Source organism: Poeciliopsis prolifica, unplaced genomic scaffold, assembly GCF_027474105.1.
Source record: "Poeciliopsis prolifica strain line A6 unplaced genomic scaffold, Auburn_PproV2 SCAFFOLD031, whole genome shotgun sequence".
Taxonomy (NCBI): Eukaryota; Metazoa; Chordata; class Actinopteri; order Cyprinodontiformes; family Poeciliidae; genus Poeciliopsis; species Poeciliopsis prolifica.
In genome coordinates, this window is record NW_026562406.1 from 2905751 (window position 1) to 2923017 (window position 17267).

Here is a 17267-nt window from a genome sequence, read left to right on the forward strand (position 1 = left end):
TTAACTGCAAGAGACTGTTTTCTGAGATCCGTCGAGAAATGAACTGGTTGGTCGGAGAGTGAAAAGTCTGACCTGTTTTTGATCAATAAATGAACCGTATTCGATATAAAGACCTGAACCGCCTGCAAATACGTCAAGCAGTTTTTAGAAATGCTAATAACTGCCTGTTTTAATAGTTAAAACAAAAAAACATGCCTTCTTAATATGCATTAATACACACAGTGGAAACAGTGTTAGCGCTAGCACAGAAGCTAACATTTACAGTCTTCCTTATGTCTGCTCTTGGGGTTACAGCCAATCAGTACCAAGGATTAGCTGCTTGGCAAAAGCTAGATAATAGCACATCAAGTAGTATTGTGCCTCGTCAAGTTTACTTGCATAGCACAGTTTCAGTTTATAAAACCATCATACCGTCATTTGTGAAACAACCAATAAGCGTTTCATTTTGTTAAACACCATCATCAAAACCATCAAGCTAATATACAGCAAATATATTGATCAGTGTCCAACTTATTACTAGTCAAAGGTAACTAAACAGACGTGATATAAGGGAACTGAGTGTTTCAGGATCCTTGCAGTTTTCTGGAAGTTTGTTCCAGATTTGCGGTGCACAGGAGTAGGGATGCACAATATTACCGACATGGTATTGGTATCGGCCAATGCTCGCAGTAAAATTTAATATCGGATGTCGACCATTCCGCCAAAATAACTCACCGATGTAAAAGGCGATGCTGGTTTGTCTTATATAAGCAAACAAGTGGCAATGGTGCCTGCAGCACAGCACGACGTCAAATTTACACTGTTTTGAGATTTGCCATCGTCTTCGAGAGAGCAAATGTCACGAATAAATTAGACATTAAACGTAATGCATGTTGAAAGCGTTACATAATTCTCAGCCTCCTTTTTATCATTTGCATGTAGTAGCAGGATACATTGACAAAGATAATGCAGGTTTTTAATTCCACAGTACAAGAATGTGTACTGTGGAATTTAAGGTAAGGATCAATATTCTCTATGGAATCCACACAATGACTAGCTATTCTGAATAGCCACCCTAATCGCTACTTTGCAACGTTAAACTCTATAATCTTTTTATTCTTCTTTTAAAATATTGAAACAAAGCTCACCCACACATAGTGTCATGCAAATAATTTATAAAGTAGAAAGGCCAGAAAACAATTTTGGAAAGCTGCTCACAGTTTTCTTTTTTTTTTAACAATTTTCTTCACAAACAGAAGTGAGAATCAGCAAAAAAATTTGGCATCAGCAGATGATATGAAGATGTTTCTGTCCTCCTCTTGAGCAAGACATCAAAGCCAGATTTTCAGTTCTCATGTTTTCAATATTTCACTAAAGGTTGTTTTCCACTGATGCCTGAAGTAGGATTGCCTTGTCAAGGAGCATCGCTAGTTTCCTTTTACAACCCAGCTCACTGACTACCACTCATCATCAACTGTACCAAATGTATCATTGATGCACAGTTGCTTTCAGAACCAAATCAGCCATTCCAATCTCTGCACATATCTCTGGCATGCAAACTGCCCAGAATATCACAAAGGGGTTAGTCAGTGAAATATCGGTTTTATTAATATGATACATCACGCTTGCAGTGTCAACGGATGACGCTGAGTCATTGCCGAGCAACGTTGACAACATGAGTCACTCCCCACACATGAGCTGATTTCACCCGTGCAACAAGCTGCTCTCGCCAAAAGGAAGTAGCTGCGATAAGGCCGCTTAATTTGTTGCTAAGTGCCTTTTTGAGCAAATTCCAGAAACCAAGTTGTTGTGAAGGAGTCTGCGGCTCCCTCTTTTTCTCACAGACCCAATGAAGGAGTGGAGGGGAAGGCCGAAAGACGAGAGACGCAAACAAACCAGATGGGAGAAGCAGATCGCCGTTTTTCCTGAGGCCAATCGTGCTGGGTGGTGTTTTTCCTTCCAATGATGGGAAGGGTTTTATTTCTACTGTCACCATGTGCTTGCTCTGCTGATTCCAATTTTTTGTGATGCTGTATCTTGACCCAACTAAAACAATGTTCTGTTATGCTAAGTAACGCCAATTAAGCCTTTCAACTGATCAAAACAAAGATACCCACAGATTTTAAACAGTGACCAGCCTGTTACCAAGGTGCAAAGGGTTCTTAAAGAGATACCTCCAATAAATAGTTCCTCATGTGCAATATTTCTTGTTTTAAAGAACATTTTACTGGAAAGTTTGTTTTAATTCATGACTGTTTTCTGTATATGTTGTCTTGAAATCTTAATTGGAAACAAGGGAAGAAAGAAAGAAAGAAGAAAGAAAGAAAAAGAAAGAAAGAAGAAAGAAAGAAAGAAGAAAAAGAAAGAAAGAAAGAAAAGAAAGAAAGAAAGAAAGAAAGAAAGAAAGAAAAGAAAAGAAAGAAGAAAGAAAGAAAAGAAAGAAAAGAAAAAAAGAAAGAAGAAAAAAAGAAAGAAAGAAGAAAGAAAGAAAGAAAGAACGAAAAAAAGAAAGAATGAATGAAAGAAAGAAAGAAAGAAACGCACTCCAACAACCTGCTGCTGCTCATTGCAGGTCAGCTGGCTGAACAGGAGATCAGGTTACTTCATGTATTTATACAACAATACAGTTTAACTCCTAAATCCTTGCAAACAGCAAACATGTACACTTAAGTCTAACTGAAGTGTACATGTTTTATAAAAATAAAACAGGAGTTGGTGCTAAAACACAAAACATACTGTGTTTATTATGTTTTTTAAAAATACCTAATTTATCACATATCAAAAGCTAGAGCCGGAAAACGGGCCACAGCTTTCCTCTGAAATGTTCCAATTTATAGTCGAATGTCCTCTGAAAAGAACCCATCATTCAAAGCTGCACAGAATCGGAGAACTGCATCGCTGCCGACTTATCGCAAGCAGACACCACTGACCATCAAAATCAGGTAAACCTCCCACACAGTGACAAACACGCAGTCCCTCGGCTTCCTGCATGTCAGTAAACGACAAACTCCTCCTCAAACGCTACACCTGCAAAGCACCGATTCAGACAGTGCGCTTCATTCTGACAGGAAAACCCGAGCATGGCAGCTCAGCCTGGAGTTGTCAGGCAAAGCTCATGCAGACGCTGAATGGAACAGAAGTGGGAGTGGGGAAAAACAAGAGGAATTCCACGTTGCATAAGCAGTCCCTTATCTAAGCTCTATTATCTTGGCCACGGCAGGGCTGCCAAAGCCTTCGTACAAACCACCGAAGCAACAATCCTTATTTGGCTTCGCTCGCCACACAGACAATTACCATACCGACAAACAATGAGCTGTAATAAATAGCATCCTAGCATTTCTCTGTAACATTTCAGACGGAGTGCTGAGCAACTGTTGTCACCATATAAAGACTATTCCCCTCTGAGCTGGTATTGATAGCGAGTGTTGGTAGCAGAGGCACATGTCGACAACTGTTGCCGCTAATTACTTTCACACCAAGAGCGATCTATTAAGAAAACATGCAGAAAGACTCTGTGCAATGTCACAACTGTGTGAGTCATGCCTTTGAAGAAAGAAAAAAAAAAACAACAAAACAACAAAACGGCCTTCTCTCTCAAAATACCAAATGGACCACATGGACCGGAGGATGGTTTTGCAAACACCAGGCTGTTTCGGATTAACCATGTTGCAGAATCATTCATGGACCTGAAAAAGCCTCATTTAAACTGGAGACTTATAGAAAAACAAAAGTCACTCTCTTTACTGTAGAGTGTACTGGGGTTGGGTTTGTGAGTTCTGGATGCTGTCTCCCAAAATCCAGTAGATTTGCAGCCTTATTTTCCAAGTTAAAAAAAAAAGGGAAAAAAAAGAGGTGATAATTACTTGTGTGCTTAGTGTTTGACAGCAGACAGCTTAAGCCACTTTCTGACATGCCGTCAGACATTAGCTGAACCCACTGGGATCATGTTTGAATTTCCCACTGGGGCTTTTTACCTTGCATTTTACCACTCCAGCAAGAGTGAGTTAGAATTAGTGATGCACAGTAGAGGTGCACTGACTGCGGTTTTGTTTTCGCTCATCGACATTTTAAAAGCCTGACCTGTTGATTTCGATTTTGGCTGATACCAATTGTTTTCATTTTTTTCCTGAAAGTCGCTAACTATAACAGCAAAAGTTGTTAAAAGTGGGATGACTATGAACTGCAAATGTGCAGAGTTGACAATTTTCAGACCTTTGCGGAGGTGAATAAGATCGGTGGATAAGCTTGTCTTCATATCCAAGTATCCAAAAATTTTAAAAAATCTTGATTTTTTTAATCTTGATTTTTTTAAAGTTTGTTAATACATCCCTTGTACACGACACACAGTTCACTTTAAGGCAAAATCAAACCTGAAAGGCTACATTTACATGACAGTGTACATGTTGTGCACAGTATTAAAGTGAGTTGCAGTGTTACTTCTTTCTAAAACAGTACATTATAAACAGCTGATTGGTTCAGGACATGTTCAAATGAATAAGGTCCAACAAAGGACTGTTTATTTGCATATTAACCTGTGGCCAGAAAACCTTCATGCATAACAATAACTGTTTGTTTTTATCAGGTGATATTGCTTACTGTGTGGTCCTTACTGAAATAAACTAAAATTGAATAAAAAAAACATGTTTTCTTATGTCAATAGTCTGTTAAACCTATGCAGCTGTAACTTTAGCAGTACAACCCTTATTCTTTAGGCAACTAAATCGAAAAAGTTTTTTTAGCTGCTTCCATTCACCATCCGGTTTAATATGCTAGGTAATTTTTTGCTTTGGTAACATGCTGAGTGAATTACTTCAACCGGGAACATTTTTAGGGGTAAATTTAATTCCTGGTCATTTTTCTTTCACCTTAATAAATGCTTTATACATGAAGGTTGGTAATAATGACCATACGGTCTTTTTGATCAAAAATAATCATGTTACAATTTGTTAAATGTTGAACTCTTATTTGCCGATGATGCCATCGTTTCCTCTAGTCAAGTGCGAACATGGAAGTTGGCTCAGATGTTATTATCATAATGGCTCCTCAGGTTTAGACAAAGCATTAAAAAAAAAAGTTTAGTTTTTTTATTTCACCATTTCTCTTTTTTTTTCTTTTCTTTTTTAAGTATTTGCCTTGGTTTGCAGGAGAGTTGTACTGAAATCGTTTAAAACAACTTCTCCATATGTGCAGACAACTCGGCGAGCGAGACCAGTCAACAGAGCTTTGTGCTGAATGAGTCTCTCAGGCAGGTGGGGGGAAAAACATGACCTGCACTCGCACGCAAACAAAAATGTTGAAAAGAGACTCAAGTGATGTGAAGGCCGAGACGAGCCGGGCTTCCAGAGCTCTCGCTTTTCTCTCCGTGAGCGAAGGACACGGCTGAAAAGGAAAACAGCCATTACTTAATGAGCCACTTAAAGGCTGCCCTCTCTATTTAGTTTTCATTATTTTCATGGTAAACCCTCCACTCGTCGGCTGCTCCAGCGGACAAGCGCTGAATTGAATAACAACTAAAAATCACACGTGTGGAAAATACCTCCGCCGACTGACAAATATGATTACCGCCGTTTCATTTTCAACTCATTTTCTTCTCCAAACTCTTGTTAACTCTCATTAACACCGTTTATTAACGTGAGGGGAATCGGCGAGGCGAGGAACTGGAAAGGGCTGGTTGAAAGGTGGAAAAACTGGGGTACAAATCAGCCGCAGATAATTACAGAAGAGGGGTGAGTGGGGGGAAACAATCTGACAGCGTCGTCCTTAATCTATCGCAGACTCGGAGACAACATCTTAATCATAGTGTAATAACATCCTGTCATTCACCGCAATACAAAACACACAGGCAGGAAGATGGAAGATGACACAGAAGCACTGGCAGGAAATGGATAGATATAGACGTATACGTATAATGCCTCAAACAAGCGACCCGCGTGCTTTGCGTGTGCCACGTAATGTGTGTCAGATGCATCGTCAAGGCTCAGTGTCTCTGCTACTCCTTTTAAGTGTCAGTAAATAAAGAGAGCTCTCTTTTGGAGTATTATTCTTTCAAAGAGCTGCAGCTCAAACTGTAAAGCGATACTTCAAAATTTGGCAGTGCAGGAGTAATGCCTCAGCAAAGGAGAAGCTGTCAGGATTTCGAGCTCTTTTGTTTTCGGCCTTGCAAAAATGAAGAACCCCAATTACATCCAATGAATTTAAATAATTAAATCTTTTTTATTTGTCTGTTTTTTTTTCCCTCTCTGACTTTTAAGTATGTGTTTGATTTGGCACTCTGACTGTGTGATTAGGAAGTCTCATCTTGGCTCATCAGGGAAACAAAAGTAGCACAAAATGTGTGTTGGTTCAAACTCAAACAAGTGTTTCATTTTGTGGCCACTATTGAGAAAAAAAACTTGCTGTGTGCAGCAGACTGCCTATTTGCTGTATTTATTGCCAGAATATAGGCACATTTCTAAGCTGGATGTGCTGCAAACATATTAATACCACCACTATTATGTTTTGTGACATTCCATTCCAAAAGTTTAGTCCATTTCCTTTAGATTTATAGGACCAACAACATGTCGGTTCTGAAATTAGAGAAAAATCACCAATAAAATCCTGAGATGTGTGGCCCGGCTGTCTTCTTTACTTTGGTGGTTCTAACGACAAAATCAAGTGAAAAATCTTCCTCACAAAATGTTCAGATAATAAATAAATAAAATAAAGGTGTGTAATTTAATCTTTTTCTAACTACAAATGCTCTAAATGAGCTGCAGTGATTGGCGGCTCAGGTTGGAGAATTTATGAACACAGCCACTTTTGAAAGAAAAGCTGCACTAATATGGTTTAAATCAAAGCATACATATTAGTACGGCCCAGTCAAAGTCCAGTCCTGACAACATTTTAAAAATTCTATCTCCCAGATGTGCAAAGCTGGTAAAAACAAACGTCAAAAGACTGCACCAAATTGTTGCTGAAATCGTTGAATGCCACACTTTTCCGATTTTTGTTTTATTCACCAAGAGCCCTGAAAGCAATGCACCGGTTTTCTACTATTACACAATTATTCACTACATTCTGTTGGCTTGTCACTTAAACTCCGAACATTACTCACTGAAAACTGTGGTCACAACATGACATGATGTGTGTGCCCTCAAGGGGTATAAATAACATTTCAAAGCAGTGCTACGTGTCAGAGGTGACGTTTATACATGTGCTCCAAAACAATTTAGAGTGAGCCAAGAAGTTCTCATCATTTTTTTTACTATTATTTTCATTTTCATCATTTCTGGCTGAGAGGAATTTTGACCTTTGAATCAGCTTTAAAAAAAAAAAAAATTCTGTTCCCAGAAAAAAAAGAGAATGTTTGAAAAAGAAAGAAAGAAACATGGCCGCAGTTTGTTTTCTTTCGCTTTTCAGCCGGTGCTTCTGAGCCAGACTGAACCTCCCATATTTTCACAGCGAGGTTTAGCTGTAAGTGGTGGTTATGCTTCCATATCCACATCCTCACACTTTCACAACACACTAGACCCTTTCTTGAGTGGATATATTTAGGTCACTGGTCGATGGCTCAAACAGAAGCACGGAGGAAGTCCAATGTTGACTGTGTGTTTGAGAGAGAGAAAGAGAGGGAATGTGACCGTGCATTTATCAACCGTGCTGTTGCCTACATCGTGTGACAGTTAGAGAGAGAGCTGGGGCCCGGGGACGTCCCACTAGCATTAAGAAAGCTCTCTCTGTGGGATGCGTCAGCCAATGAGCAGCCCCAGCCTCGGGGGGGGCTGCCTTGTTAATTACAGCCGGAGTTGTTTGTCAGCGCCGGCATATGATGCACAGCGCTATCACTGTTGGGAGGAAAGGGTGAGAACGCGAAGCAAAATTGCTGCAACCCCTGCAACAAATCTGCTGCCTCACCATGAAAGGCAAGACATCTCAGTACAGCGAGGCGGCCTGCCGAGGATTGGAGTGGCTGGGACCAGTTTGTCCTCAAGTGGCAATCAGTGGAGAAACGCTACACAGGCTGTGGGGAGGACGGGGGGGAAGGTGTGAAATTATTTGATTTTTCAGGCTGTTTTGAGATGTCTGTAACCCAAACATCTCAAAACGGCGCCACCTTCAGCTTCAGTGCAGGTACAGACGAGGTGACGTGTAATGTGCCAGCCTCGTTTATCGGAACCGGTGGTGATGATTTGCGCCCCGGTCTGAATTCATTTTTTTCTGCAACTGACTTTCAGTCCCGATTTGTTTTTCTTTTGTTTGTTTGGGCTTTTTTTAAACTGTAGTTATGCGAAGCTGTGCACTCCATCTAGGCTCCCAGTGCATTTGGAAAAGGAACATTACACATCATCCACCATGCTTAGCAGGCTTTATGTGTTTTTCCACATCATCATCAGTTTTGATGATGATGTGGAAAATGATGTGGATGATGTGAATGATGTGACCACACTGGTCACAAGTGACCAGTGTGGTGCCAAGTGACACCACACTGGTCACTTGGCTGTTCTGGTCAGCCAAGTGACCAGAACACATAACATCTTGTCCTTGCTAGGTTGCAAATCATGAGTGGCACGGCGCAGGACGCAAACTTGGGTCTGTGACTCATGTGACCTTAACAGTCCTATTAGTGACTTTAATTATCATATGAATTTCAGTTTTTAAACTACGATTTATGAGCCTGAAAGTCAAAAACTATGTTCAGAACCGAAGAAACAGTCTGGATGAAAGATGCTTTCTGTTTAACCACTTAAAATGACTAAATATTGGATGATATAAATATTGGGGCAATATGGTTCCCAACATTTTCTAAAATGTTCAGTTAATTTGATTGAAAAACCAACAAAATGGTGAAACAAAGAATCAGCAGAAAACTGTGAAATCTACTCCCTTGATCAAAAGTGCAGCAAATACTTCTAAGACATAACAGAACTTGATCGTCCGCAAATTTTCTCTCATTTACATTTGCACAAGTTGTTTTCTTAATATAGCACCATTTAAATGCTACATAAATAAACCTTTTCCCAAATGCCGCTGGCCAAAGTGTTGCATTGAAAAAACACCAAACAATAAGTCAAACATAAAAAATAAATTGCAAGCACAAAAAGAGAAACGGAGGCCCAAAGAAAAACAAAAAAAAAACTAACGGATATAAAAGCCGAACAAAATATCAAATTGTAATTGTTATCAAAATATCAATAACTGCAGTTGCATGAGTTTGATTTTTTTTCTCTCTCTCTCTCCACTGTATAAAACAAAAAACTGTGAGATTACACCACTGCAATGAAAGCTGTATTTTGACGCTTTTTACACGCCATCACCCGGGGCGTCAATAAACGTCCCCCCTCCACTATGTCTTTCATCTAAAAAGGTAATGTTCTTACTTGAACTGTCATCTGCTGAGTGCAAGCTGAACTGTGATGATAGATAATAGCTAACAAGTGGTGTTATCTGCGTGCTAACAACAGTGTCAGTATTTCAGGTGGAAAGCTGCTCCCTGGAGGACTTCAAAGCACCTAATTAAATCTGAGAAAACACGCCCGTAAAGAGGTTCGCTGCCGCCGCGGATTCATGCGGTAACATATGGACTGAAGACAGTAGAACAGAAACTCCCAGCTTCTCAAACAGCTCCTTCCAAGCTCCCCCTCGGGCAAAGGACTTAATTCGTCCATTGTGCACAGAAGAGCTGCCAAGAGCAGATGACGATTAGTGTGCAAAACTGTAGGCAAACACAGACGTGGGGAAGAAAAGTCTTTATCTACAGATCCTAAATACAGTCATGACCTATGAGCTTGTTTTACTGCATGAACACCTCGCCCTGTCCCAAATGTCGCCACAGTGTCCGACTTTAATCCCCCTGTAAAATCACGCTGTGGAATGACAATAATAATAACAATAACAATAATAATAATAATAAAGAACCCCAAACAAATCTGTGAATTCATGTAGAAGCAGATGAACAGAAGGATTGTAGGATTAGAGAGGGAGAGGAGATTTACAACTTCAGAGTCACACACACATCAAATGGAGCAAATAAAACATCTTATTAATACTGTGACAGATGGATAATTGTGTCATTTCCATTATCCGCTCACTTGTTTGATACCCACTGGGAGGCTTTAAGCTGCAGCTGGTAATTATTTTACAGCACTGCTGTAAGGTGACAAACTATCCAGGAAGTGTCCAGGAAATTGCACTTCCAGAAACTGGAATAACTCCCAAATGTGGATCATTCTAATTTATGGTCCAAATTGTTCCCTTTAGGCTATTTTGCAGTGGATTGGGGGAGAGACAGGGGTTGTTCACTGAGCAATTTCAGTACACAAATAGTAAAACATTCTCTCATCTCAATTTTTTTTTTTTAAAGGAAGCACATAACCTTTGCTGTGGATCAGCAGCTGCACATTTCTCTCCTCCAGAAAAAAAACGGAAGCAGAATACCTCCACGGGAACCATCGCGTGGTTCCCGTGGAGCGGTGTGAGAAAGTGAGAAAGTGCGGTGTGAGAAAGTGTGACAAACTACCACGGCTATGCATGTACAGTCGATTTGCACAGGTAAGTAAGCGGCTCTCCTATGTGAAGCCGGGGAATTCAAAGCAAATAAACACGACGTAATCAAATGCAGCTGTGGCTATAAATTGCTCCGGGCTGCAATGAAATGGGTTATGGGGGAGCAGGCGAGACCACCGTACTGCCTGAGTCCCATCAGTGCAGAGATGAAATACCAACAACAAGGAGGAACAGAGGATTTTTAGAGCCAAAGTGCTTTAGAGAAAAACCCATAATCTGCAGAGAAACACACATAGCTGAGGAAAGGTTACTCTGAAAACTTGCACAGACTTTAAAGATACACAGACACCAGAGATTTGTTTTACTCTAAGGAAAGATATAAAGTCCAACTTTAAATTTCAATACAATTAAGAGGTTGAATGTGGAATAGCAGATCAAGTCCAAGTCCTGCTAAGTAGTCCCATGAGTCCCTTGAGGTTGAGTGTGTGTGGAGTGTGTGTGGAGTGTGTGTCGTGGTGTGGGCCTGTTTCTCATCCAAATGCCCTGAAAACCTTCTTGGACTCTGTAGGTGGTAAACTCTTAAGTAGTCCCTTAAGGTGACTCGGAGAAAAGACTATATTCACACAGCAGGCAGACGCGATCCAAATTGGACTTTTTTCTCCTATATCCGACTTTTCCACGGCAGGTTGAACGGCACAGTTACAATCTTTTCATCCCTCCTCCCCAAAAAGAAAACGGATTTGAACCACATCCAGATGTGTATCTTATAGTTTTCAAAGCGCCTGCAGTCTGAACTGTCATGTCGCATTTAATCGGACATTTACAGCGTTGACATGAGAAGCGTCAAAGAATCCGAACCAGATGTAAACAAGTGCTGACAATCATAATTTGAAAATTATGAAGGAAGTCTACGCCACTGACGCACAACACGTCACAATCCCACCCCTCTCGGCTCTGACTACACATCCACACAGACTTCGCCGCAGAAGTGGCAGTCAATGTCCCACAAAAGGCCATCACAAAAGCATCGGTGTATAATTTAAAGATGGAGGTTCCTTGAGTTTTACACGTAGATCTAAACACACCAGCGCTGGCCGTCAGTCACCTCAAAGAGGTTAAGAGCGGCACACAGCAGCTCAATGGTGGCCCTGCTGGCTTACTGGAGCATGATGCAATAGGTCAGAGCTTTTCCCCGGCTGCCGTGTCCTCCTCATAATTGATGGGTAATTAGCGCAGGTAGTGTAGGTCATGAGTTGCACTCGAGCATGCAGCGAGCAGGTGAAAGCATGAGTCACAGCCGATGATGCCGTGCCTCCGGAGGACGCGGACCTTTCATTTTCACTCACGCTACGGCGCAAACAAACGCGGCGTTGGTCGCGTTCGGCGAACGGGAGATGAAAGCCGGCGCGAGGTGAACGCGCTTCGCTTCGTCTCCCCGCACACGCACACGAATCAAAGGGCGCTAAAAAGCTTCTTTTAATTTCACCGGATCTGGCAGCACCCTTTAATAAGCGCACTCCATTTGCATGCAAATCAGACCAATTACCAGCAAGTAGCTGGGATGCAAGTATCATTTCACATAGAGTCATATCATGCCTCATTTGCTTAGCCTTGAAACATAAGCTTCTATGTACAGCAGAGCGCACTGTTACTCTCTGTGTTCACTCAACACTGATTTAGCACTTGACTAAGAAAACTATTATTGCTGGTAAATGTGTAAAACAGAAACTGGATAATTATCTGGCTTCACGTCCCCCAGCGCCAGCCAGTATCTCCTTTCATTTGAAGATAAAGTCCTCAGAAGAAACCTATTCAGAGACACAATCTCTGCTGCAGCGAGGTACTTGGCTGGCGTGAAACTCGGGGAAACTAAAATGACAACCGACGTAAGAAGATTACCAACATAGCATGAATTTCTCGCGTCCTAGCAGACAGGGCCAGTCGGAGGCACTTCGCTGCGTCTGACTTTAAAGTCTCTCTCTCTCTCAGCCAGAAGTGGTGTCCATAAAACCCAAAAGGGTAGAAATACTCGACACAACACTGCGTGAGGGCGTGTCTGCTGAAACAAAGTTATTTGGGGGTGGGAAGGCAAACAAGCGCTTTTGTTTGTCTCTTATTGTGGACGTCAAATGATGCATCGTTGTAAATCATCAAAGAAATCAGGACTTTCTGCCATTTTTATACCAACAAAGGCTTTTACTGGCGAATGCCGATTTATGCTCTACTTGGAGCTCTGATTTTCTTTACTGGTTATGTGTTAACTTTTTGTTTCATCTCCAATTTAACAAATATGAGCAATAAAAGTTCTTTAGATGCCATTAAAAGGCATGTTTTGCCGATCACCAGCCGGAACAAATCAGTGACAAATTGTCCGATTTTAGTCGCTGGCCGATCAATTGGTGCACCACTACATATCTTCAACATCTCCGCATCAACTTTTTCTGATTACATCCATTTGCATCAGAAACAGGGACACAGCTGCAGTATTGTCACATGTTTGAGAGAGCAGTCACTGTGGAATAATGCTAACATTGTGACAGAAAGACTGGCTGATAACAGAATTCACATTTCAAATGATTTTTAGAATTGCATAATGGCTTATTTTGGTCAAAACTACAAAAACACTACTTTCTGTATATGAATCCTTATTTAACTTTGAGATTTCCAAAAGGCTGCCAACATGTATAAATCAAAAATGTTCTATGAAAGATTTTTACTGAAAATTCAATAGGACAAACAGAACAGTGGTGCAGTATTTTTTTAGCCTTCCTGTTATTTGTTCAAGTACTGCTCTCTCTCTCTGCGTTGCAGCCGAATTAAACCAGAAACATGTGAAGTGATGGTTTCTCTGTAAAGAGCTTCGAAGACTAATTTGGGTTTGTTGTAATGCAAAAAAATATTTACCTTTGACCAACCCCAGCGCCAACGGGCAGGCATTGGCGGCCATTCCTCACCCAGAGTTAGCCGTGCCCCATCTGGACTGGAAGCTGTTTGTTGTTTTTACCTTAAAGTGGCCAACTCTCTACAGTAGGGGCTTCCGCACTTCCCACATCTGTGCCTCGTGTCACTTTTTGTAGCAGTTAAAAGTGTGTAATCTGTTGATGACTGCTTTTCCAAGCCGCCTTAAAACGCAACATGAGCGCTAAGACGCTAGCCGGGTTTATACCTGTTCGGCAACGAAGGCAACCTGCTGCTCAGGTTTGTGTTAGAATCATGGCAACAAACCAGCAAAACGCAAAGAACCTTGCATAGTTTCTCCCCCCAAGCCAACCAACGGAGTTGAGTAATGCTGCTGGACACAGGTGTTAGCAAAAACATGACCAGCGAACACCAACACACCATGTTAAGCTTTTTTGTAAAAAAAAAAAGCTTAACGTTAAACTGCCTTTGACTCGTCTTAATACTTAGTACCAACTTCCACATAAACAGTAGCTACACTTGTTAACATAATCGCAAACCAGAGCGAGTTTTCAACTTGCCAGCCCCCAGTCTGGGGTGTTCAGGGAAACTAGCAGATGTCTTGGTACATTTTGACACAAAAATCTATGTAACCACTGCCGACCCACAGCTGCTGAACTTTACAAATGGGAGGTAGGAAACTGACGATGCAGCTTCAACTGAGTGAAGCATGAGCATGGACAACTGGTTGAGCAAATCTGACACAGCTGCATGTAGGAAGCAGGTGTGCTTATGACTGTCACTCTATGTGATCGCAGCCCTGAACCATGCCAAGAAGCATAAGAATATGGCAGATTAAAAAAAAAAAAAACTCAAATGAATAAACAGTGAAAGAGGTCAGGAGGAGAAACCTCCTTTTCTGACACCCAGCACACCAGAGAGTAATGATAGGAACAGACTTATCAGCACATGGTGTATCAGGCTGTAACAGATGAACCCCACAGTAGGCAGTTTATCAAAGGGCACAATGTCAAGAGCACACTGATAGCTGGTAGTGAATGAGAATATGAAGCAACACATCAGCCACAGCCAAAAGTGACAGGACAACATGTTTGTTTTTTCTTCCCCTCAATAAAACAGATGCTTTCAATAATTAACTGCTCAGACACAAAACTTCTAAGACTCAATAAACCAGACAGATGCTGTAGCTGCAAAAAAAATAAAAAATTTCCCCCGCTTTCCTTTTTTATGTCAGCACAGACCTGGAAGCCCCCCAAAACAAACAGATATGGACCCACACAGCTGTCAGCAGCCCTGAGGAATCATCATCAAACCAATGGCTGGTCCAGCCTATCAGCTGACATGGAGAGTCCAGGCTCTAACCTGGCGTCATTTCAAAGAAATGAATGACAAATTAGACCAGACTTCACCCTCAGTGACCCCCCCACACACACACTTTTCGATAAGCATCACTGATGCTGAGCAGAAACACACAAAGGGAACTGATGCAGCTCCTCCTTACCTCCAGACGTTCCAGGCTGATGAAGCTGGCAATAGCAAATCCATCAATGATATCCTCCTCCTGCGAGCTGGACTCCCGTCTCTTCCTCCACGGGGGGCGCGGGGCTCTGGCGGCGGCTGCGGGGTGAGGCGTCTTTTTCGCGGCGGGAGAGGCGGCGTCTCTCCCGGGACTCTGTCCCTCCCTGTCCGAGCAGGAGGAGTTGGGCTCGGGGCTGCGGGCGTCTTTGCTCCCCGGCTCCCGCAACCTCCGCACCCTCTCCCGCTTGGCCCGGCATCTCCGACCCTGCTTCAGTTTCCCATCCATGTTATTGGAAAGAGCTTGCATGCAGTGTCAAAATAACGTGGTGGGGGGTGGAGGGGGGGAGTAGAAAAAAAAGGAAAAAGAAGAAGAGGAGGAGGGGGGAAAAAACTCCACAGGACGTGCACGCCCACAGACTCGCGGAACCGTATAATAACAAATAACACACTGGACTGAGAATTAGAGGCTGCGCTATAACGTGCGGATAGCGCCGCGCGCGTGCGTGCGCGAGTACGCGCGCGGGCATGCGCGCGTGCGCTAGCGCGTGTCTGTGTGGGTGCGCGAGCGCGTGTGTGTTCGCGAAGGCGTCTGCGTGCGCTAGTGTGGATGGGAAGGCAAAAAAAATAACGCCTGAAAACACTCAGTGACCTTGAGTACAAACCTCCCCGATTTTCCACTCCGGCGAAGGCAAATGTTCCAAGTATCCCGCACGGTCGGCGAGGGGAGCGGGGCGAAGCGGCGCGGACCCGCACGCTTTCCCGTCACGAATCCGCACGGCGTCGACGCGGCGTCCGCGAAAGCAGGTGCAAAACGGGCAAACTGGGGGGGAATCCGCGCGTTACAGCCGCCCCGCAACTTTTGTGGCACGGGGAATCATAGCCAGCGACGTTCGAGCCCGACCACGCAGCGTACCGCAGGCGGCGTAGAGGAATCATGTCGCTGGCCGTTGTTCTTTTCCGCCACCCCAGCCCATGATCCAGGGGCTGTCAAGACACGGAGAGGGGAGCTCGCGGGATACTAGCTGTCCGAGACGACACGTACGAGCGCGGCGAATGAAGCCCCGCACGCGACGCGTTGAGTTTTCAAGTGATATTCCTCCTCCTCGCTTCAGGGGGTAAAGAATCCCAAGTCTGAGAGAGCTGTACTTCTGCGCAATATTTCCACCGAGGAGGGAAGAAGAAGGAGAAAAAAAATGACCCGAGCCGTCCAAATAAACCAACCATCCAGTGTGAAATCAAACTCCACAAGGCGATGAAGCGGTCTCTTCCAGCTCAGATAATGTTGAGTTTCCCCTATAAATCCACTCCAGTCCGTCCCCCTGGCTGCTCGGTTGGCTCACTGGCTCGTGGTATTTTCAATTCGCATAATAAGGCTTTGATATGTGTCCTTAAAGCGACAGGAGTGATTAAAATCTCCTCTCTCCTCCCCGCTCGTTCCCTTCATCCGAAATTAAGAGACGCACTCGAGCTTCAGAGAACCCACATAACTGACGTATTTCCGCCACCCCTGGCCTACAATTTACCAAAGGAAGGAAGCTCGTGTAAAAAAAAAGAAAAGAAAAAAAAAAGAAAGAAAGGGGGGGAATTGTTGTTTGACACGGTTTGGATGTATTTTGTATGTCTGTGTGCCAAAGCAGATGCTACATCCAGGGGCGTTTCTAGAAATACACAATTGGGTTGTCACCTGGGGGCTGCTTGGGATCTTGGGGGTGGCTCATCAACTTTTACTGGGGTAGCTGCAAAATTTGGGCAATAAAAACTCACTTTATGCGAAGGACTAAACAATATGACACAAATACATAAACAAATTCCCCCGCAGCTAAATGTTATTTCCTTCCTTAATTTGCATCAAAACCTCAGGCTGTTGACATCAGCACCTTAGTCCATTGATGCACGCGGTTAATCTGAAAAGTTTAAAGCATTAATATTACATGATGCAGACAGGTTTGACCTAAACCTTTCTGTCCTCCAGAGGGTTACCAGGTTCACAACAGCGCGGTCTTGTGCTGCGGTCATTCGCATTCGCGAAAAGACGAGCGAGGAAGGTCAGACCAGCGAGCTCTGCGGCACATTTCACTTCAAAAAAACAACGTTTGGACATTTGGATAAAATTGATTAGTGGACTGTAGTTACTGCAAAGGTGAATCATTCTTTCAGTTCATATAGTCAACGTATCTAACCACGTTTGAATCGAAGCGACTGATATAAACCGTCCTGAACGTAAAAACATGGATTGGTTTGAGAAATGAAAAGATTTTCTTTTACAATTCAAGATTGCAAAGTTAAGCTATAGTGTGATTAATGTGGTTTAAAAATGTTACGTATCAAAACACATGCAGATGTGTTTTGATACACATCTGCATGTGTAT

At 42.7% G+C, this 17267-nt stretch overlaps 1 protein-coding gene across 7 annotated transcripts in view; it reads right to left on the minus strand.

Moving 5' to 3' along the window:
• fbrsl1 (fibrosin-like 1) overlaps nt 1-16356 on the minus strand; it is a 327802-nt gene extending 311446 nt beyond the window's left edge. For 6 of the 7 annotated variants that reach the window (XM_055050778.1, XM_055050777.1, XM_055050781.1 and 3 more), the window contains exon 1: nt 14882-16356. In XM_055050778.1, the coding sequence (XP_054906753.1) occupies nt 14882-15205 (324 nt within the window). In that variant the 5' untranslated portion in view covers nt 15206-16356. The remainder of the gene's footprint in view (nt 1-14881) is intronic. The other variant, XM_055050780.1, reaches the window with a different exon arrangement.
• Nucleotides 16357-17267: the final 911 nt, after the last annotated feature.